The sequence below is a fragment of the Paramisgurnus dabryanus genome, chromosome 1 (assembly GCF_030506205.2).
Source record: "Paramisgurnus dabryanus chromosome 1, PD_genome_1.1, whole genome shotgun sequence".
Classification (NCBI taxonomy): Eukaryota; Metazoa; Chordata; class Actinopteri; order Cypriniformes; family Cobitidae; genus Paramisgurnus; species Paramisgurnus dabryanus.
In genome coordinates, this window is record NC_133337.1 from 47,289,054 (window position 1) to 47,312,301 (window position 23,248).

Consider the following 23,248-nt stretch of genomic DNA (forward strand, 5'->3'; position numbering starts at 1 on the left):
AGTTAAATACATATAATAAAAGTGGAAATGATGTGTTTCCTTATACGGTACTAAGCCCTTACATAACACCTAACTTTGCTTTAATATTGCTTTCTCAAATCATGAGTCAATATTATATTGAGTCAACAAGTTAAAATTTCTATAAATACTCAGAGTTGTGTAAGTCGCAGAGTTGCAAGCATTGGATGTATATGTATATTGTATATGTAAATTCATCCAATGTCACCGAGAATTGAACTTTAGCTCTGCATTTTAAGACTAGGTGGAAACAGACCAAAATAAACAGCCATCAAATACTCTCTCTCTCTCTCCTCCCTCGTTCTTTTCGTCGCCTCTATTTACTAAGAACACACTGTGCTATGCAAAAGATACTCATTACCACTCTACACCTGTTCCAAAACTGAGACAGACAGAACAGCTGAGGTGGTTTAGAAGTCAAGGCAAAGATAATCAAAAGTTGAACTATGTCCAGCAGCAGGAAAGAACAGATTTAAGAAATACATTTAAAGGGGTTTAGTGTGGGAACTATTTTTTATCTCTGTTATCAGGGTTGTATATAATGGTCAGCTAGCTGTGATAACACTGTCAAATCCAGTTTAATGACTGTAAATAGACTTTCAACAATATAAAAAACGATTTATGCGGATACTAGAGTCACTATTTATTAAATGTAACAGTGATGCTGTGGTAACACTTAAACTTTCATTCAAATGAATGCAATCACCCCAGAAAGTTCAAGGTTGGTGAACTATGATCTGTGAATTTGTATCACGTGAAGGCAAGTGCCCAATGGGTGATCTACCGTATACATCTATACACATACATGTGACATTTTCAGGTAGAGTAAAACTGAAAATAAGATTTCTATTTATAAAATAATCGTATTTTATATCATGATAATAAAAGCAACCGTAACTATACAAGCAAATCTGAATTCATGATTAATAAAAAACATCTGTTGCCCATATACACAGGAGTCTAGTGTGACCGCAGCATACACCCATAAACTATTATAGGTCAAAAAATACATTTTGAGATGTCTGTGTATGACCAATGACGAATGCGATCAGAGCTTTCCATTTCATCGCAAGAGCCTGATTGGCTGTTCTGTTTTCAGCACATTACTAAAAGTCAGGCTGAACAGCTGCACGATTAAATAAGAAACTTGTTGAAATGGCTCTCTACAAAGAGGACAGCTGAATTATCATAACGTTATATATGTCATGGAGAACAAAATATTGGACACAGTATAGACGGTTTCATCGGACGCACATGATACACGTCTGGATCCGAACCTTACTTCCGGTTTCGTTTTTTTTTAATGGTCTGACTAGTTGCTAAACTGATCTCTTGAACAAATGCCTAGTCGAAAATAACAAATGTTTTGGTTTCCTAAGTAATCTATGTGTTGTTTTTTTGCTTGTTATATAAATAAACTACGTTTAAAGAACTTTGTTGGTATTTATTCTTTGCGGAGTTTACCGGAAGTTACATGCGGACCGCGACAGCCGCTTGTTTATGTTGTTACTGCTGAAACCGTCTATATGAAGGTAAATACCATTAACATAAATGACAGCATATCAGGGTGGCAAGGCCAGGAAAAATAAAATTTTCTCAACATTTCTACTTATAATGATTCATCATTTGTGTGAAAACATAAAAAACAGAAAAATAAGGTTGTATTTGTTAACATTAGTTAATGCATTAGCTAACATGACTAACAATGAACAATACTTCTACAGCATTTATTAATCGAAGTTCATGTTAATTCAAAGATATAACAAGATTGAGCACTCATATTACTATGAATAGGGGACGATGCAACCAATCATCAGTCAATAAAGACTGGCGAATCTTTGCGGGAAGGGCTCTATTCAGAGTCATGTGAGGCCCTTGCCGACCTGTGTGCATGCTCAGTAGCTGAAACAACCTTGAAGAAAGTGCAATTTCTTTTTAGCGCAATTTAAGCTTAAAGGAACACATATTTTGGGAATTTAGCTTATTCACCGTATCCCCCTGATTTAGCTAAGTCCATACATACCTTTCTCATCTCGGTGCGTGCTGTAACTCTGTCTGATGCCGCCCCGTTAGTTTAGCTTAGCATAAAGACTGGAAGTAAATGGCTCCAGCTAGCATACTGCTCCCTATAAGTGACAAAATAAGGCTAACATTTTCCTATTTATATGTTTTGATTTGTATAGTCACATCATGTACAAATAACAAGGTCATATGAGACACAGCCATCTTTTAACAGTACACATACTGGGAACTATATTCTCAGAAGGCGAAGCACTGCTACATGGTTTATACTGTATTTATACAGTTAAAAGATGGCTGTGTCTCTTATTACCTTGTTATTTGTACACAATGTGACTTTACAAATCACAACACATAAATAGGAAAATGTTTGTGTTATTTTGTCACTTATTGCGAGCAGTATGCTAGCTGGAGCCATTCACTATCAGTCTTTGTGCTAAGCTAAGCTAGCGGGGGTGCGTCGGACAGAGTTACAGCATGCACGGAGATGAGAAAGATATGTATGGACTTATCTAACTCTGGGGGATAAGGTAAATAAGCTAAATTCCCAAAATGTGGGCGTGTCGTGTTCCTTTAAAAAGCAAACTTTACAGTTTATGTACAGTTAATGTCAAACTTAATTGATGGTAGAGATATCTGTCTGTCCCCATTTAAGTAGATAAGACTTGCTTTAAGTAAATAACTGCCCTGAGGTTTTGCAAAGAAGTGCCCGCCAAATGAAGCGATCCCCTACAAGGGACTTTGGCTGAACTGACCAATGGGGTTGTTCACTCGTCCATACACTGTCAGATATATTAATGGTCCCAAGCTGTCACTGGGGCCCTAGACCAGAGCTGCCGACTTTGGCGTGGATCCACCCCGCAGTCTTCTATAGTCTGGGGAGGTACCCTTTAAAAGGTCCCAATTAAAAATGTAGCATTTAGGTACAGATATGTTAAATTTGGTACCATATACACTATACAATATGTAGCAGAAAGGTACTGCTCTGTCTCTCTGTCCACCAAGAGCCCTTGGCCTAAAAAAGTTTTAAGACCCTCTTATCAAGACACCCAGAGGGGCCTTTACTGTAACATTTTGTTATGACAGTTACTTATAGCAGATACTTTCTTAGAGACCAACAAAAGTGGAAAGGTTAACTGAATAGTAACCTACAGTGGCAATCGGTTAAAGACTGTGATTTTATTTCAGATTTAATACAAGTCGCGCGAAGGTTGAAATGTTGACAGCTTGTTCTAATAAAGGCCATGTCTGGAACAAAGTGGAGCAAAGTGCCAGACAGAAGCAGGAACCCCAGAGCGACCATCATTCAACTATTACATATATTAAGGCACAAATGTTATACAAATGTCCTGTATTGCGCTACAAGAGGGTGAATTTTGTCTTACAAGAGGGTGAATTTTGTCTATAGTTTACCCAAAAATGTAAAGTCAGTTATCATTAACTTATTTTTAAACCCATAATCAATCATTTATTTTTCCACATACTGTGCTGGTTGCCCTTTTCCATGCATCTATTAGCTTTTATAATAAACAGACAAAAAAGCATAAAAAAGTACCAAAAAGTATATACATATATACATATCTCTTGCTGTATATTTGAAGTCATATAAATGATTTTTGAAGTCATATAAATGAGTAAATGATTTTTGGTAGGGATGCCCGAATACAAAATTTCTGTGCAAATACTGATATTCGATTACTTCAGTCGACGTCCGATAGTTTATTACTTTTATCTGCCGATACCGATCATAGGTCGATACACTGGTGCATCCCTATCTCTTTTTGGTGAACTGTTCCTTTAAGGCTCCAGCCGTCCAAAGATGATGTCTGAAGGTGTCCCGATCGAGATCAGACATGATAGGATGAGAGAATGATGGACAGATTGTAAGTACAATTTACTTTAAGCTCCTATCTTGGTGAGGCAGAGCTCTGTATGAAGCTATGGAAAACTGGTAAGAACATAAAAAATAAGGGAAATAATAAAGATGCAAATATGTTTTGTTTTGCATCTCATCAGAGATGGTTACACCCTCAGAAAAACTAGTGGGCGACTAAAACGGCATCTTGGGAGATCCAGGAGTGGGCAGCATTGATCACTTGCCGCCAACATGGTATGGACTCATAATCCAAAAATGAGTCACTTTACTCATACAGTATTATACTTCTGTCCTCTTACCCAACTCATTTTAAAGAGGTCATAAGGGTAAATTTTTTTAAATTGAGATTTTTACATAATCTAAAAGCTAAAAAAATAAACATTTCATTGATGTTTGGATTGTTATGATTTTATATGATTTGGCCGAGATACAACTATTACAACCAACTAAAAATCTGCAATCGAAGATTATTGAGAAAAATGCCTTTAAAGATGTCCAAATGAATTCATTAGCAACTGCATCCACTCACAAAAATAAAGTTTTGATATATTTACAGTAGTTAATTTACTAAATATTTTTACGGAACATGATCTTTATATAATATGACTTTTGGCATGTTTTTTTTTGCTTTTCCTACAAATATATCCCTGTGACTTAAGATGGTTTTGTGGTCCATCCAGGATCACATTTTTGATGATTCAAAACATATTCAACATATCTGAGTGTTTCATCTCCTGTGCTGAGTCTGAGCAACAACATTTCGCTCTGGGTTAGCAGATACTTAACAGGTCTTAGTCGTGCAAAAAATGCCTCCAGACAGACAAAAGAAAGAACAACATGCTTCACAATGTGAAGGACACAAGAGAAGGTTAATATATTACAGATTAATATAATAAAAAATACCTTCAGACCTTTATCTCCAACTCAACGGCCCACACATCTGGTGTCTTTTTAACTAAAACTACAGTTTTTGTCGTGTGTGCTTCTTTAAGATTCTGTTCAAGATACATTACATTAGTTCAAGTGCAGCAGTTCTTACTGCACGATTGATTCGTTTGAGAGATAAAAGCTACAGTATGACATGAATAATGAAAACAGACTCGTATGACTAATGTATGAAAATTCTGGCCTTTTATAAAAAAATCACAATGCTTTCTTACAACATGAGGCTTAGCCACAAAACATGCGGGAATGCAAATCCTTCTAGGTTCACAGACTAGATTTCACACATTATTGCAATGTGAAATGTGTCAGAAGTGTTACCAAAAGTGTTACTATATTGAGAACGGGCTTCTGGTTTCTCAAACAATAAGCATTAGTCGACCACTAAAGGACACAAGACTGAATGTTTGGCAATGTACAATAAAACAGCAAGTTTGCAATGCATTGCCCAAGCATTTATGCATAAACTGTATGTTTCTGAAAATATATGAAATGCTCCCCCATGCATATTGTAATGCACCGTAAGTTGATTTGGAAAGAAGCGTCTGTCAGATGCATGAATGTACAGGTACATGAGAGACGCAGTGTTACATTTTCATCTCTATAATGCTCAGTGTCCTTTTGAAGACACTTAAAAAATGCCAACAGACTTCCTGGATTGAAAAATGCTGTTGTGTGCCAAACGTTGGAGAAATGAAAGAAAATGCAAAAAGATGCAATGAATTTCCTGTTCCTAATGTTTAACAAAAAGTGGCCTGGTAATGATTCATTGTGCATATACTATGTCAAGCAAGTACGAATTTTTGTATAAATATCATCCAAAAAAATTGGTTATCCAAATATTATTTCACATAAAAGCAAGCAAATTATGGTTCACTTACAATAGCAAGTGTTTAGAGTTCGCCATCAAATTTGAACCTATAACCTTAAACTTACCCGCACAGATTAATAACCAATAAGCAACCAGTATTTGCATAAAAAATTGGTGGTCCTAAAGGTAGTGGAAAAAACGTAACAATGACTGCCAGGTGATATTATTCTGATGAGTCTCCGTGGGGTCAAGATTCATCATGTTGATTCAAGTTCCTAAAAATTTGGGTTGCTGCATAATGACCATGTAAAAATATGCGTCCCATGGCCAAACCAGAGTGTATTTTCACCAATTTATTGTCTGGTCAGCACAAACACTTATTTCACAATAACCACTGGTGTGCAACAAACATGCATAAACACATGGAGGGAGGTGCTAAAGTAAACAAATAAACAAAATGCCAACACACAAACATTAGCAATGAAAGACTATATATAATTTTAATGAGCACGGCGTCTCATTGCATAACAATAGGCAGAGGCATCGCTAGGGCAGAGGGGGCTATAGTTGCAAAATATTTCAGACATATATACAAGTATAAAAAGGTCAATTGATTTAAACGTTATTTTTTAAGAGTAATGTTTTAATTAACGATCGCCCTTAACATTCATCAGAAAATCCTCATGAATGAGTCAGAACCTGTGGTGGATCATGGCATATAAATATGACAAGAGCGTTCCCCCACAATGCCACGCAGTTCACTTTATATAACTCATACTGTATGTAATGATCTCTGGGGATTGAGCCCACTCTCTGTTCAGCTTACCTGCTAATCTCATTGAAAATATATTGTAGCCTGGTGGGCAACGGCTCATTGGACTGAGCAATCCCTCACCATTCCTTGCTAACATATCTGTTTGTCTATGATAAAAATTGTGACAGAGAGAATGGGACGCGGTGATGTTAGTGCCATCCACACAGGTCAAGTTAAAGGGGCACTTCACCCATTTGCATTAAGCTTTGTATAGTTAGAACCCCAGTCATGTTTTTGAATGGTCGTGCATCATTTCCTCAGTTGCCGCTGAGACAGGAGAAATACAGATTTCAGTGTTGCACTTCCTTCTTTCAATGATGTAAAAATCATCATTTTGCATCATTGAAAGAAGGAAGTCCAATATCTTTGTTGAGGGGGTGAGACTACAAATACTCCTTTTCTCAGTCAAATAGGCACCAAATTCTAAATGTATCTTACATTTCGACTACAAATATGACGCACTTTCAATAAAGATAATAATGTTTCTACCGGTGAAATGCTCCTTTAAGCAAACTACCAAAAAAATGGCTAAACAATATATTAGAACAGTACAGTTACAATTTTATTGCAATAAAAGAGTATGTTTCTCATATTTAACTTATGACTTGGTCATAACATAAAAAATGTAAATGTACCAATGATCTATATTGTAAAAAGTATGTTTCTAGAGTAATCTTTATCTTTGCTTGTAAATTCTGGGTTTCTACCAAACTTTCATGAAAACATTAATAGCCAAATCAAAGTAAAATAAACTTCAGTTTTTCGAAGTTTTGTTTTTTGTCCCAGCAAGCACATTGGAATTGAGTCTTAACATCTGCCAACGTCGGGTCTTGACATCTGCCCGACGTTGAGTCTTGACATCGTTGAGATGAAGTTGTGTTTTGAGATCAGGACAACGTTGTGTTTTGATGTAAAGACCCTACAATGTCAAGACCCTACGTCAGACTGACATCAAGACCCCACTTCGGATTGATGTCAACATCAGGCCTGCTTTGGGTCTTGACATCTGCCTGATGCTGTGTCTTGATGTCAATCCAAGGTGGGGTTGACATCAGTCCGACGTGGGGTCTTGACATCGTGGGGTTTTGACATCAAAAAACACAACATCGGGCAGACGTCACTACCCAACATCAGACTGACGTCAAAACTTAACATCGGGCAGATGTCAAAACCCAACGTAGGGCAGAGTCAAGACCCAACGCCAGGCAGACGTCAAGACCCAACGCCAGGCAGACGTCAAGACACAACGTCGGACTGACCTCAAGACTCAACGTCTGGCAGACGTAAAAACCAAATGTCAGACTACCGTCAAGACCCAACGTCAAACTGAGGTCAAGACCCAATGCCGTGCAGACGTCAAGACCTAATGTCGGACTGACATGAAGACCCAATGTCGTGCAGTTGTCAAGACCTAATGTCGGACTGACATCAAGACCAAATGTCTGACTACCGTTAAGACCCAACGTCAGACTGACGTCAAGACCCTACGTCGGACTGACATCAAGACCCAACTTCGAACGAAAGTCAAGACCTAACGTCATCTGGCAAACGTTAAGACCCAACGTCAGGCACACGTTAAGGCCCAACGCCGGGCAGACCACTATAAGAAATGTCTGTTCTGTTTTTGTATCATATCCAGCAGACCTCAAGATCCAACTCCAGGCAGATGTCAAGACCCAACGTCAGACAGACGTCAAAACTCAATGTTGGACTGATGTTAAGACCCAGCATTCACCAGACATCAATACCCAACGTCGGACTAACGTCAAGACCAAATGTCTGACTACCATTAAGATCCAACGTCAGACTGACATCAAGACCCAACTTCAAACTAAAGTCAAGACCTAACGTCATCTGGCAAACGTTAAGACCCAACGTCAGGCACACGTTAAGGCCCAACACTGAGCAGACCACTATAAGAAATGTCTGTTCTGTTTTTGTTTCATATCCGGCAGACCTCAAGATCCAACTTTAGGCAGATGTCAAGACCCAATGTCAGACAGACGTCAAAACTCAATGTCGGACTGATGTTAAGACCCAGCATTCACCAGACATCAATACCCAACGTCGGACTGACGTCAAGACCAAATGTCTGACTACCGTTACGACCCAACGTCAGACTGACGTCAAGACCCAACGTCGGACTGACGTCAAGACCCAACTTCGAACTAAAGTCAAGACCTAACGTCATCTGGCAAACGTTAAGGCCCAACGCCGGGCAGACCACTATAAGAAATGTTTGTTCTGTTTTTGTTTCATATCCAGCAGACCTCAAGATCCAACTTCAGGCAGATGTCAAGACCCAACGTCAGACAGACGTCAAAACTCAATGTCCGACTGATGTTAAGACCCAGCATTCACAAGACATCAATACCCAACGTCGGACTGACGTCAAGACCAAATGTCTGACTACCGTTAAGACCCAACGTCAGACTGACGTCAAGACCCTACGTCGGACTGACATCAAGACCCAACTTCGAACTAAAGTCAAGACCTAACGTCTCATCTGGCAAACGTTAAGACCCAACGTCAGGCGCACGTTAAGGCCCAACACTGGGCAGACCACTATAAGAAATGTCTGTTCTGTTTTTGTTTCATATCCGGCAAACCTCAAGATCCAACTTCAGGCAGATGTCAAGACCCAACGTCAGACAGACGTCAAAACTCAATGTCCGACTGATGTTAAGACCCAGCATTCACAAGACATCAATACCCAACGTCGGACTGACGTCAAGACCCAACATCAGACTGACATCAAGACCCAACGTCAGACTGATGTCAAGACCCAACTTCGAACTAAAGTCAAGACCTAACGTCATCTGGCAGACGCTAAGACCCAAGGTCGGGCACACGTTAAGGCCCAACGCCAGGCAGACCACTATAAGAAATGTCTGTTCTGTTTTTGTTTCAACAGATCCTGCTTAGGCGACTAGTTTTGGAAAGGTTAACAAATAGAACTGCATAGATGCAGTCTTGGGTTAGTTGCTTTTGTTGATCACTTTACAGGCAGAACGAAACTGTTTTCTTCCCTTTAGCTGAGCCTTCAGAAAATAACCCGGGAATGATCTGCAAAAATCACAAAACAATCCATAGTTTGCCCATTTAATAAAATTAGGTGGAAAGCTACTATTGTCTGATAATAAGACGACTAACAGACAATAATTGGTTAAAAGTGCTTGTAACTCATATGTCAAGATTGAACTAAATGAAACATATTTATAAACTTCCTTAACTGAAACAGTGCTACATTAAATTCACTAAATGTCTACCTAACATTAGAGCTTGACATCAGGCTGTGCCCAACAAGAAATGAAATTAAAAGTTATTAAAACCAAACACCTTGTAATCACTGTTGAGTTTGCTTGAAGGAATATCATACATCTCGCAAGGTATTTTGGCAAAAACAAAATCCAACTGAAAGTTTATTTTGGCTAGAAGTAGGTTATTCAAAACCGGAATATATTGGCTCTATATGGTGAAATGGCAGCTATTGATTGATGGGGTAGCTCAGTAAGCAGAGCGCTGCATTAGGGTCACAAAAGGTACCCACCCAGTAAAAACACACATGCTGATGAAATGAATGCGTAAATGTACATGCTATATTTATACTTGTAGCACTAGTAAGCCAAGCCTCAGATGTCATTTATGTCTAGCGATGCCCCTTTTCATAGGACATGAATAAAGAAGATCAGTGAGCAACAGGTGCATGTCTCAAGACTAAATATAAAAAAATCACCAAAGGTCTCAGGTATCAAAATGATGTAGTGACTTAAGTATCCTTTACGACATTGAGTTTTATGTCAATGTTCACCAGTATCTGTGTCCACAACATTTCTGACAGATCAACAACAACTTTGCATTAACCCAACAAGTGATTTCTCTCACACACAACATTGCTTGACCATTGATGGCAGCTTTTCTCCGTGAAACACTCCCATGATCCGGGAACAGTGTTTATCACCACGGCAACAACACTAGACAGATATAACATTTAATTACACCGAATGATTGTACCGAGGATCTAAAAACAACAAGTCAGCCAGAATCTCATCCCAGAATCTCATCACAGAATACAGAGATATATCAAATGTATCTCAAAACAATAAACAAAAGATTTGACATTCAGAATGAATGTGATTCACAAGCACATGCATACAGACGTCAGCACATATTGACTGACCCACCTGCTGGAGCAGCCGGGAAAACCGTGGGACACAAAAACGCCTGGAAGCTGGAAGCACACAGTTCGCTCACCGTCCCCATCGCTCACTGCCAGAACCTGGTCCCTATTTCACTTTGAGCGTGTGTGCAATTGTGAGAAGTGACTGCAAGCGAACACACAGAAAACACCAGCAGCTGCTTCCCTTTTTATCCGAAAGGAGAACTTGTTGAAAAGCTTGTGACGATACACTTAGTTTTCCCCTTTATTGTTTTCCTGTTCAATAGGAAACCGATTCCAAAGCAAAGATCTCAAACTGTATCAGAGAGATTGTAGATCCACCAGCGCTTTTTGCCGATCTCCACTCCGATGTGATCTAGACTTGCAAGCTCTCTCAAATGACTTCTGCTATTCTCTCTCTCCCTTTCACTCCCTCTCTCAACCTGTCATTTTACTGTACATCCAACATACAGGGCTTTCTAACCTCCTCCTGTGTTTCTCCTTCACTCGTGCATCTATGACACACTCATTCTAAGTCTATACCTTGGATCTGACATAGCTTTGGTAGAGCATGTTTTACATAGACATAAGAACAGGCTCATTAACACCTCCCCACTCACACCCACAAACAGCACGAAGGGCAGTTTAGTCACAGCTCAGCAATCTAAGGCATCTATGCCATGCGTGGTTTTGAAGGACATGCGTATGTTTACTCATGGACAATGACAAGATCACCCACCCTGACTATAAATGTACAGTATAGAGGCTACATGGGATTGTGTTACTTTGGAACCACCCATATGCCTTTATTTATGATTTTACTTCAGTTGTTTTAAATTGAAACTGTGTTTATATGACCACACATGTGGCCTTGTATTCAGATTTCCACATATATATATAGTGGCAAGAGAAAGTATGTGAACCCCTAGGAAAAAAATGGTTTTCTACAGTGATTGATTTGCCATCAAATGTGATCTGATCCTTATCTAGGTCACAACAATAGACAAACACAATGTGTATAAGCTGACAACTAAAGGGCGATTTATAGTCGTGCGTAGGTCCTACGGCGTAGCCGTGACGGCGTAGGTTCCGCGTCGGTTTTCATTTATACTTTTGGTCGTCCTCCACGTCGACGTGCAAATACACGCGAAACCGCTGGTTGGCAGTATCCACACGTGTAACCACAGTAGCAGCGCGACCGTCAGAGAAGAAGCAGCTTGGCAAGTTAACCCACAAACGAAGAAGAAATAGCAACTTGTTGTATATAATTTGAGAAGACCAGCAATGATGGAAGTAAATAAACAGCGACTTATATTGCAGTTTGAGTTAAATCACTCCTCAACTTGGCTCATCTTTGTTTTCACCGTCTCAAACAGAAATACCTATGACGCAGTTTTTTTACCTGACGGGAGGGGTTCTGGAGGACCAATCACAGCGCTTGCGGTCCGCGTAAAGCCGACGCGCTGTTAGAAATTTTCTGAGGTGCGCGTCAGGCTACGCAGAGCTACGCACAGGCTTCGGATAGCGTACGCCGTCGCTACGGTGTAGGACCTACGCACAACTATAAATCGCCCTTAAGGGTGTCACGATTTCGATTTTAAATCCAAATTAAGTCACAACCTCGAACTTCGAAGTAAAATATGGAATCGTCGATTATGCCACGCCCCCATGTCACTTCCGGTCGACTTGCCAAGCGGAAAAAAAACACACGTGTTGAGTGCTGCAAGTCAACCTCCTCTAACTTCGGTAGCTACAGCCAGTCAAAAGATAGCATGGCGGAGACACCACGCAAGCTGCTCTTGGGAAACAAAAAACAGCAAGTGCCTCCTGCCTTCAGCTGAACTCAAACAGAGCACACACGTCAAACGTCGTTTCTCTGAACTGAGATCTGTTTAAGTTTCACAACAACTTATTTCAGTTGCTTAAGAGTTATGAAAACAGCATTTAAACATGACTTATTGGGGTATAGTCACAATCTCGTCTGACAGTAATAAAAGCGTGTTTTAAGGTGCAAAGTACTGACAGGAATGTTCATCTGACAGGAAGTTTCGTTTTATCAGGTATGTGCGTGCACCCAATTTTTCCACTGGCAGCACGACTAACATGGCAGGGCATCTCCGGGATCAAGGTCAGATATTATATTTCATAAAAGTCTAGTCTAAAAATGGCTTAGCAACCTGTTCTTTAAAAAAAAAAAGAGTTAAACTCAAGAGTCGAATCGAACCGAACCCTGACCTCAGCATCGAAAATGTAATCGAATCGAGGATTTGGAGAATCTTGACACCCCTACTGACAACACACAAATAATTCTAGTTTCTTGTGTCTTTTTTGAAAACACTCATTAAACATGTACAGTGCTGGATGATAATGTAAGCCAACCCTTGGATTTATTAACTTGTTGAAACTCCTTTGCACTCTAATGCTGCGTTTACACCAACCGCGGTAGAGGCGTGAAGCGCGAGTGATTTCAATGTTAAGTCAATATGAAGACGCGTTGACGCATGTCAGGAGGTGCCTCAGCGCGAAAGAGGCGTTCGGCGCGGTGCAGAAGACGCGTTTCCGCCTCTTTCGAAAGGCGCTAATTGAGTGTTGTGCGCGATACGCGCGAATGGTGCTTTTTTGCATTTTGCGGTTCATGCGAATTTGCGGCTGGCGCCCGAGTTGAAAAATTTAAACTTTGGCGGAATTTCGCGCCGCGTTAACCAATCAGGAGCCTGCTTGCTGCTGTGGTGGCAGCCCCGCCCGAGTCACTCATTCAACCAACACTTGATATTGTCCATAAGCAGTCATCCGGAGCTATACGACACAAGTTCTTATTTCTATAGAGACAGGAATAAAAAGGATCTTGCTTGGAAGAGTGTCAGTGAGGACATTGGGCAACCTGGTAATTGTAATACACACTTCACTTTTGAGTCAGGTGAAGTTTATCGACCCGCGTCGTTTATTTTCCCCCTATAGTAAGGTTACCAAATACAAACTGGTAACTCTCTCGATAAATGCACAATCAACATCAGTCATTTTGCAAACAGACAACCGCATAGCACTTGCCCCTCCCACAAGAAGCGGAGTTTTCTGCTTGCTTTTCCGCGCAAATGCATCCAACTTGTTTAAGCGACAAACCACGCGCGGTAGACGCTATATTGACGCCCGAAATGCAGTTGGTGTAAACGCAGCATAAGTAAGGATGTGTTCATTTTTTACATTGTTTTGTGTTATTCTTTTTAACACATCATTTTGTGATCAAATAAATAAAAGGGACAAGACAAGATGTGTTAAAACAACACAAAAGGTGTTGTTTCAAAAATAACACATGTGTGAGATGTGTCTAATTAAGGACAACACATTTAATGTGTTTTCTTTAACTAGGGACAAGATGTTTTTTTAACACAACCGTTTTAAGAGTGTGGCAGCAATTACTTCAAGCAAATGCTTTCAGTAGCTCTAAATCAGACCTGCACATCGTTCAAAATGATTTTTTATCCATTCCCTTTTCAAAACCACTTCAATTTAGACACATTTGTAGGATGTCTGTCTAGTGTGAACCGCTCTCTCATTCCACAGGTTAAGGTCTGAGCTTTGACTAGGCCACTCCAAATGCCGTATTTTGTTTTTCTTAAGCCAGTCTATAGTGGATTTACTTCAATGCCATTGTCCTGCTGCATCAACCAACTTTTTACTGAGTTTCAACTGGTGGACAGCCATCCTGACATTATCCTGTAGGAAAATTTGTTCAACTTGGGAATTCATTTTCCCCTCGATGATGGTAAGTGGTCCAGGCCCTGAGGCAGCAAAGCATGCCCAAATCATGATGTTCTCTCCACCATTCATCACTTTTGGGATGATGTTTTCATGTTGGTAAGCTGTGCCATTTTTGCACCATAGTATTATTCTCGAACAGTTCAATTTATGTTTCATCAGTCCATCAAATATTTTCCAAGTAGCACTGGGGTTTGCCAAGGTGCTATTTTGCAAACTTCAGGCTCACAGGCAGCGATGTTTTTCGGGAGAGCACCGGCTTCCTCTGTGGTGTTCTGCCATAGATACTGTGACTGTTCAAAGACTTATGTGCCAGTTCCAGTGATGTCTTTAAGCCTTTAACTGTTACTCGTTGGTTTATCTTTACTTTATTGAGTATTCTGCATTGGGAGTCATCTTGGCTGTGCGCCCACTTCTAGGAAGAGTAGCTACAGTATTAAACAATTATCTAACTGTAGACGGATGGATGTCTAAACATTTTGAGATTGTTTTGTATCCCTTTTCAGCCTTATGGAGTGCAACAACTCTTGATCGAATATCTTTAGAGAGGAATGGTTCATAAGAGCTGATGAACAATCTTAAATGTTTGAGTGTCTTTAAATCCATCGTAGTTGCTCTAAACCACACCTTTAAACTCATAAACTTATTAATTGGACACCAGTTTGCCAGCTTCTGACACAAAGTTGCTTTCATTAAAGTTATTAGACTATAGGTTCACTTATATTTTCCTCCAGCACTGTAAATGTTTAATGAGTGTTTTCAAAAAAGACACAAGAAACTAGAAGTATTTGTGGATCAAAACACATTTTATGGCAAATCACTGTAGAAAACCAGTTTATTCCTAGGGGTTCACTTACTTTTTCTTGCCACTGTATACATACACTATATTGCCAAAGGTTTTGGGACACCCCTCCAAATCATTGAATTCAGATATTTCAATCACTTCCATGGCCTCATGTGAATAAAATCAATCACCAAAGCATGCAGACAGCTTTTACAAATATTTGTGAAAGAATGGATTGTTTTCAGGAGCGCGGTACAGTGATAGGAGTCAATAAATACAGACCTCCAAACTTCGCGTGGCCTTCAGATTAGCTCAAGAACAATGCGTAGAGAGCTTCATGGAATGGGTTTCCGATGGCTGAGCAGCTGCATCCAAGCCTTACATCACCAAGTTCAATGCAAAGAGTTGGATGCATTGGTGTAAAGCACAACACCACTGGACTCTAAAGCAACGAATCTCGCTTCTCTGTCTGGCAATCCGATGGACAAGTCTGGGTTTGGCGGTTGCCAGGAGAACGGTACTTGCATGACTGCATTGTGCCAAGTGTAAAGTTTGATGGAGGGGGGATTATGGTGTGGGGGTTGTTTTTCAGGGGTAAATATATAAATAAATAAATAAATGTGTGTATGCACTTACATATCAGCCTATAATCGGTATCGGCAGATAAAAAGTATTTTTCTAACTACTGGACATCGGCCCATTGCTTAAAAACAACCAATGATGAGAGCAAATTATATCCTGGCAATCAAAAGGGGTGAATAAAACACATCAGATCTATTTTTAATTGGGTGGCAATGCAGTTTGGGACAATGCGGATTTTAGTTTGCACGACACGTTCTGCACAAGGATGTCAGAATATAATCATTTGAAACAAGGAGTTAATAGCAAACCTATCGCCATCTATCGGTATTGGTGGGTGTCACTCAAAGTAATCGAATATAAGTATCGGCACAGACATTTTGTATCATCCAATCCCTCATTTTGAGGGGGCGCATGATGCGAAAGCATTTTACGAGTTCTCCTCACTGACAATAAAGTGGGACTGCTAATATGCGTGAGTGGCGTGCTGTCCCGGGGTGAAGGTTCCGAGCTCGGGAAATACCCCCCGAGTTCGGAACGTTCGTCCCTTGACCGGGGAAGGAGCCCCGGGCCTGGGGCGTGCCCCTGACCTGGGTTATCCCCGGTGCTGAGCTAAATGTACGTAGTGAGGCGAAGGGGTGGAGGTGGGTTGGCGATAATTCCGGAGAATGAGGGTAAGGAGTCTTGATTATTTATAGAGCTGCTACTAAGTTTGTTGTGTTTATTAGTGATTGATAAACAGCTGTGTTCATTGCTTAATGATCGAGAGCCAGCCGTGTTCATTGACTGATCAGCTCCTCCCAAACCTTGTTTATATAAAACATCATATATTTATCCTGTCGTATTCGGCGCGTCATGTGAACTTATGTGCATTGCATGTCATGTCAAAATATATGCCTGCTGCAAACTTGATAGGGGTTTACGATAAGAGAAAAGCTCGCGTTTGCCAGATACTCGCTTAATCTCATGTGTAATCAGATTTTAATGTTAAGTTAGTGTCTTGCGAGTATTTTGTGAACATGAGTCCTTTTCCACGTTTATAATGCTACAAAATCAGCTGAAATAGTAACTTTACTGACACTTATTAATGTCATATCTGTGGATTGTAAAAAAGAAAACAAAGAATTTGATTCACAGAAATTAATTTAATTAAAAACCCAACAACAACAAAAAGACAAAATCATTCAAAAAAGGTTTTGTCACGGTTTTTAATTTGTAGATAACAACAAATACTATTTTAACTATTAAACTATTACATCTCCCCAGTTTTTGTTTGAAAAATCAGGTCACCTTATCATAAACCCTTTCAAGGCATGTGCAGCAGGCATGACGCATGACACACATAGGTTCACATGACGCACCGAACACATATTTTGACATGACGAGCCACACACATGACGCTCATATGTTTTGATTTTACGCCCGCTTAGAAGAGAAGTCACCGGCTGCCACTGTATAAATGGGATATGTATAGAGTATAAATAGAATGTGAAAGCGACCGCAATGTTTTCCTCAAAGCCATGCATTTCTTGCTCCTCCAAAAAGCATGCTTATTTGTGCAATAGGCCTACTGCTAAAGCTAGACTGCTGAATATTGAATATTGCTGCGTTGTTCCTTGTCATGTGCCACAAAACAGGAACAGAACATTACCCTAAATAACAGTCTCTGGCTGTCAAAATGACAGGTTTTATAAGCCTGTACACTCCCATGACCCGTAATGCAAGTCTAAAGGTTGATAGTTTAAACAGAAATTGCTACTTTTGGTTTATATTAATCATAAATATAAGGCACTAAGATTTGACTCAAATTATATGGGAACATCCCTAAATAAAGATCTCAGAAGGGAGATCCTGTCGGAAGGTCCACCCAGTACTTTCCAGATAATTGGCAAAGTTTCCTAATTTTATTTTTTAACATTTGTGCTGGTATATACACACTTCCTCTGCTTCAATTCCACTTGTGCATTAACCAGATTCATTAAAAACACAAATAAATCAAGTATATACTGTATATATATGGTACCAGCTACTCTGTTCTCTCCATGAGTAGTATTTCAGCAGAATGTGTCAGACTTTGTGGTGTGTTTTTTTTCTAAATCAGCTCTCACCTTTAAAGGAACATTAAACCACAACATTTCAATCACGGTCAGAATAGAGTTAAAGGAATATTCCATTTTCTTAAAAGAAAAATCCAGATAATTTACTCACCACCATGTCATCCAAAATGTTGATGTCTTTCTTTGTTCAGTCCAGAAGAAATTATGTTTTTTGAGGAAAACATTGCAGGATTTTTTTCATTTTAATGGACTTTAATAGAGCCCAACATTTAATAATTAACTCAACACTTAACAGTTTATTTTCAACAGAGTTTCAAAGGACTCTAAACGATTCCAAACGAGGCATAAGGGTCTTATCTTGCAAACGATTGTCATTTTTGACAATAAAAATAACACAAATATACACTTTTAATGCACAACTTCTCGTCTAAGTCCGGTCCAGCGCGACCTAACGTAAATGCGTAGTGCCGTAGGGAGGTCACGTGTTACATATATAAAACGCACATTTGCGGACCATTGTAAACAATAAACTGACACAAAGACATTAATTAGTATCAGTTGATATACAACAACATAGGAACAGTCCTCTTTCTCAACACTTGTAAACACTGGGGCGGAGTTTCGCGTTCGTCCTCTGTGACCTCTTGACGTCATGACGTATTGCGTAGGGTCACGTTGGCGCATCACGACCGGATTAAAACGAGAAGTTGCGCATTAAAAGTGTATATTTGTTATTTTTATTGTCAAAAATGACAATCGTTTCGCTAGATAAGACCCTTATGCCTCGTTTGGGATCGTTTAGAGTCTATTGAAACTCCGTTGAAAAAAAACTGTTAAGTGTTGAGTTAAGTATTAATTGTTGGGCTCTATTAAAGTCCATTAAAATGAGAAAAATCCTGCAATGTTATCCTCAAAAAACATAATTTCTTCTCGACTGAACAAAGAAAGACATCAACATTTTGGATGACATGGTGGTGAGTAAATTATCTGGATTTTTCTTTTAAGAAAATGGAATATTCCTTTAACAATGAAAATTACATGATTAATCTGACATTTTGCTGAAGATGTTATTCAAACCAATTTACCGTTATCTATGCAACTATGAATATTATGCAAATCTTCAAATATTCACCTATTAAAATTTTTACACTCTTGGGACAGCAGAATAAAGCATTTAAACTCTGCACAGATTCAGAAAAAATACAAATATGTACCTTTGAGGTACTAAGTATACATCTGAGGTACCAATATGCACCATTTAGGTACAAAAGTGTACTTTTTGAAAATAAACCACCCAAGTGACATCCTTTGTACCTTTTTCTGAGAGTGAGCTTGGATAAAACAAGAAAAAATAAAATGCAAGTTACTCCCTGGTGAGCTGAGTACTAAAACAATAAGACCTATAGTGACATACAAGTACCACATTTCTGTGACAATATCTAAGAAAAATCTGTAAATCTAAAGATACTTTAAAAGCAAATAAAAAGCACTGCCTACAAAAGATGTTTTATCTTCACACACCGTCAAAACAGAGAAAACAGAATGCGGTTATAGACCAGCATAAATACAATATAAGTATACAGCCACGATTCCAGTTACAACATAAGACAAATCAGGCCAACCCAATGTCAGCTGTCAACTATGATTTTTACCTTTGTCTCGAGGGTAGGTCTGTAAATGAATGGATGGCAGAGGAACATTAAGAGGTCATGCAGAGTCAGGACTCTGTACAATGTGTCTGCACAGCTCAACAGCCAAAGACCGAATAACCACCCTGACAGCGCCAGCAGACGTCTGTATGCTTTGACTTTTCGATCTGCTGTTCTGTTTAAAACACGAAACTGTAAACTGAAAGGTTGAATTCTGAGAAACCGTGATGTCAGATGGGTTTTTCCATCTATTCCAATAACATTTTCTTCTTCATAATTCTGTCAAAGCACCTGCAAATGCATAAATGTACTAGTACTAACCAAAAAAATCTGTAAGATATAATAACTATAATTTTTTTTAATATCACGATATAAATAATGAAGGTTTGAGGACATTGCAAATTGGCGAGATGAGAGTGATGCTTTCTTACCCTAAAAAGAAAATAAACATGTATTTTATATAATTTTAAAGTTTTTAAACATATTTAATATAACCTATATTGATTTTACAAAATTGAATTATTTTATGGAATATCGTATATTGCATTATCTAGCAAATTAATGCATGTTGCAATTTTCTGCAGTATCGTGCAGCCCTACTACACAATATATGGCAACTGACACCTTTGCACATGCAACAAAATTTAGTCACTTAACAGAAGGTAATTGATCTGTTCCTATACTGTATATTTTACATTAGTAATCTCATCCATTAGGCACAGGTGTAACAGAAAAACACAGTTCAAAGAAAGATAAAAGGACCAGAAAATGTAATAATTCACACAATGCAGGTCTAATGAAATGAGACTTATACAAGCTATGAATAGTTTAAATCATCATAGGATGGCCTATTTTGATTCAGGCTGTGTATGCATGTGTCAGAAACAGGACAAATGGAGCAGGGTCACAGCAGTTGGTTGCATCTGACCTAACACTGGTATCTCTAAGTCCCGCCCGTTCCAGTTCCATGCAGGAAAGCTGCCATTTCATCTCAGTTGATCTCAAAACAGATCAGCTCTCTGAAGATTTGTTCTTTACTAAAGCTTAAAGGATTAATGACAAATTTGTGGATAATCTTCAGATCAAATGTGGCATGAGAAAGAAGGTGGGGAATAAAAGCTTAGACCAATATAAAACAATCATGGTATAAAGTGCAGAAAAGTTTTTGAGGATACACGGGCTAGTTGTCACATGTTATACAGGGTTCCCACACCTTCGTTAACTTCAAATTCAAGGACATTTCAAGGACTTTTCAGGCCAATACCCTCAAATCCAAGGACTGAATGTGTGGACACATTTTAAAGTGAGAGCAAGGTTACATCGTGTTACCTTTTAAGATACATTGTTACAGTTCCCTTTCAAGGGAACTCGCGCTGTGTCACTGTGGTGACACTTTGGGGACGCCTCCAGGGGTAAGTGCGTCTGAATTTGTATATCAAATTCAACCAATGGTGAGGCTTAACGACAAAGACAGGAAATATATCGCTATCTGAAATATTGTCAAAGACGGCGTTACAGGGATGCAGGAAGTATGGCAAGGGAGACGCAGCGTCTCGTTCCCTTCTCAGGGAACAACAGTTACATACGTAACCTGAGACGTTTTCATGTGTCAAACACAACTATGCAAAAAAATTTTTTTTGGTATGAATCAACATTCGCATACAGAAGATATAAACATTTACAGCGAACAGTTTAGAATGTGTGCTTATAAAGTCTAGAATTTTTATGATATTATCCTACAGTTTTTTTTCCAGATTTTTTTTGGCATAAAATAGATTCAAGCATTTTTAATGACCTGTATCTATGTATGTATATTTTACAGGGCCTTGAATTTTTTCCTCCAGATTCACAAAATTTCAAGGACCCGTGGGAACCCTGGTTATAATTCAATAATTAACATTACTTATTCTTTTTTTTTTTTTTACTTTTATTTAACATTTCCATTACTGGCAAAAAATAAAGCAGTTAATAAAACACGTATCAAAGTGATAGTTCAAAGAAAAAAAAAATATTCTGTTATCATTTACTCACCCTCAAGTTTTTCCAAACCTGTTACATTTCTTTGTTCTGCTTAACACAAATAAAGATATTTAAAAAAAATAATAATAACCAAGCACATCTGGGAAACCATTCACTTCCATGCTAGTATTATTTTTTCGTACTATGGAAGTCAATGGTGGTCCAGATCTTCTTGCTTAAAAACATTCTTCAAAATATCTTCCTTTGTATTCAGCACAACAAAGACAATTCTACAAGTTAGGGTGAGTAAATGATGACAGAATTATAATTTTTCAGTGAACTATCCTCTTTACCTTTTGTGACAACATCCCCCTATAGCATGCCATTATGACAAGGGTGGGCCATTTTCCATTGTTTATCTTTCCTTAAATAACACATTACACTACATACATATGCAATGATGTTGTGTGTAAAGCATTCCGACAGTGTTGACGTTAATAAAACGCTTGTTTGGAGACATATCCCATTCCCTGTAACGGATGCATATTTTCAATTCATCATTCCACAAACATATTAATGCACGGAGGACCTTGCATTGTGATAAGTGGGATTCAACAAAATATAGGTAGGCAGGCCTCAGCAGGGCCTTTAGTTCAATGGCTGTAATCTCAGACGCACAGCCTATGAACCATAAATCCAAGCAAGCCTCTATCTCTTGTACTCAATCTAAGTTGGAGAGCCGTGCACTCATGATGCTGTGATGATCTCTTCTTGAACATAAGAGGTCCTTATGACTCAAAAGCGCACTGATTGACCGACAAACCCTTACAATCATATTTTGTATTATTTATTATGACACAAAGCGGTCACTATGCCAACCAGGAACAAGATTTTGCTCTAATCTTAACTTTCATCCATCAATCGATTCATTAAAAAATGTTCTTCGGGCTGTTTTTGTCATCATGACTTACTGAGATAACTTTCATCCTACTGAGCTTTTACTGAATATTATATATTATATATTATATTACAGGTTTATCTGTTTAATGTAATAATTTCTATTATAAAAACTATGGGATGTTCGTAATATAGCATATACCAATGTAAGACTGTGGCAGAAAGTTAATTGTATCTTCACTGATACTGCAAACCATCTAAGGCTTGAATATTTCCACAACTGTGTATATAGTTTAATTATACACAATCTTGAATCTTGTGATTATTTCTCTAAACAAGGGAATAAAGATGTTTGGTGGAAACAGACGCCATCTATTGAGAATATTGTGTTAGTGCACAAATTGTTTTTTATCAGCCTATCAAATCTGTCAACCAAGACATCCTTTCTGCACATAAAAGTGCATTAATAAACCCATTAATAAATGCAGATCTATGCGACAGGTTTTATTTTACTAACTATCTTAGAGAAGAAATAATATGTGACCCTGCTTATGAAAACCCACGAAAAGACATTTTTTTGTAATTTACGATTTAGTTTTTTTTTTACATAAAATCATCCTACATAATGTAAAGGACATTCTGTGAAAATATAACCTAATATTGACTGAGCAGGATCATGATTAAAATTATAGCCAAATTAATGGTTGAAAATCAAACTTTGATACTACTAATCTCATAATTTGAGATTTTAGCCTGGATTTCACATTTAAAGAAAATTGCTATTGTTAGCTTGCTCTAGTAGTGGTTTGTTAGACTTGGCTTTTTGTTGTTGTTACTGTAAACAGAATGCTTGATTAGCATCTTACATGTACAGTTAACCCAAAAAAACATAGACAGCAAAAGCTTCAAGTAAAAAATGCATAAAAAA

The 23,248-nt window shown here is 38.5% G+C and overlaps 1 protein-coding gene across 2 annotated transcripts in view; it reads right to left on the reverse strand.

Moving 5' to 3' along the window:
- The window catches only part of cyth1b (cytohesin 1b), a 69,082-nt gene that overhangs the window by 41,968 nt on the left and 3,866 nt on the right, over positions 1 to 23,248 (reverse strand). Inside the window, exon 1 of one of the 2 annotated variants that reach the window (XM_065262552.2) lies at positions 10,665 to 11,188. The exons of the other annotated variant lie outside the window; for it this stretch is intronic. Coding sequence (XP_065118624.1) covers positions 10,665 to 10,743 — 79 coding nt within the window. The 5' untranslated portion in view covers positions 10,744 to 11,188. Of the gene's footprint in view, positions 1 to 10,664; positions 11,189 to 23,248 lie in introns of those variants that run through there. 2 annotated transcript variants of the gene reach the window in all.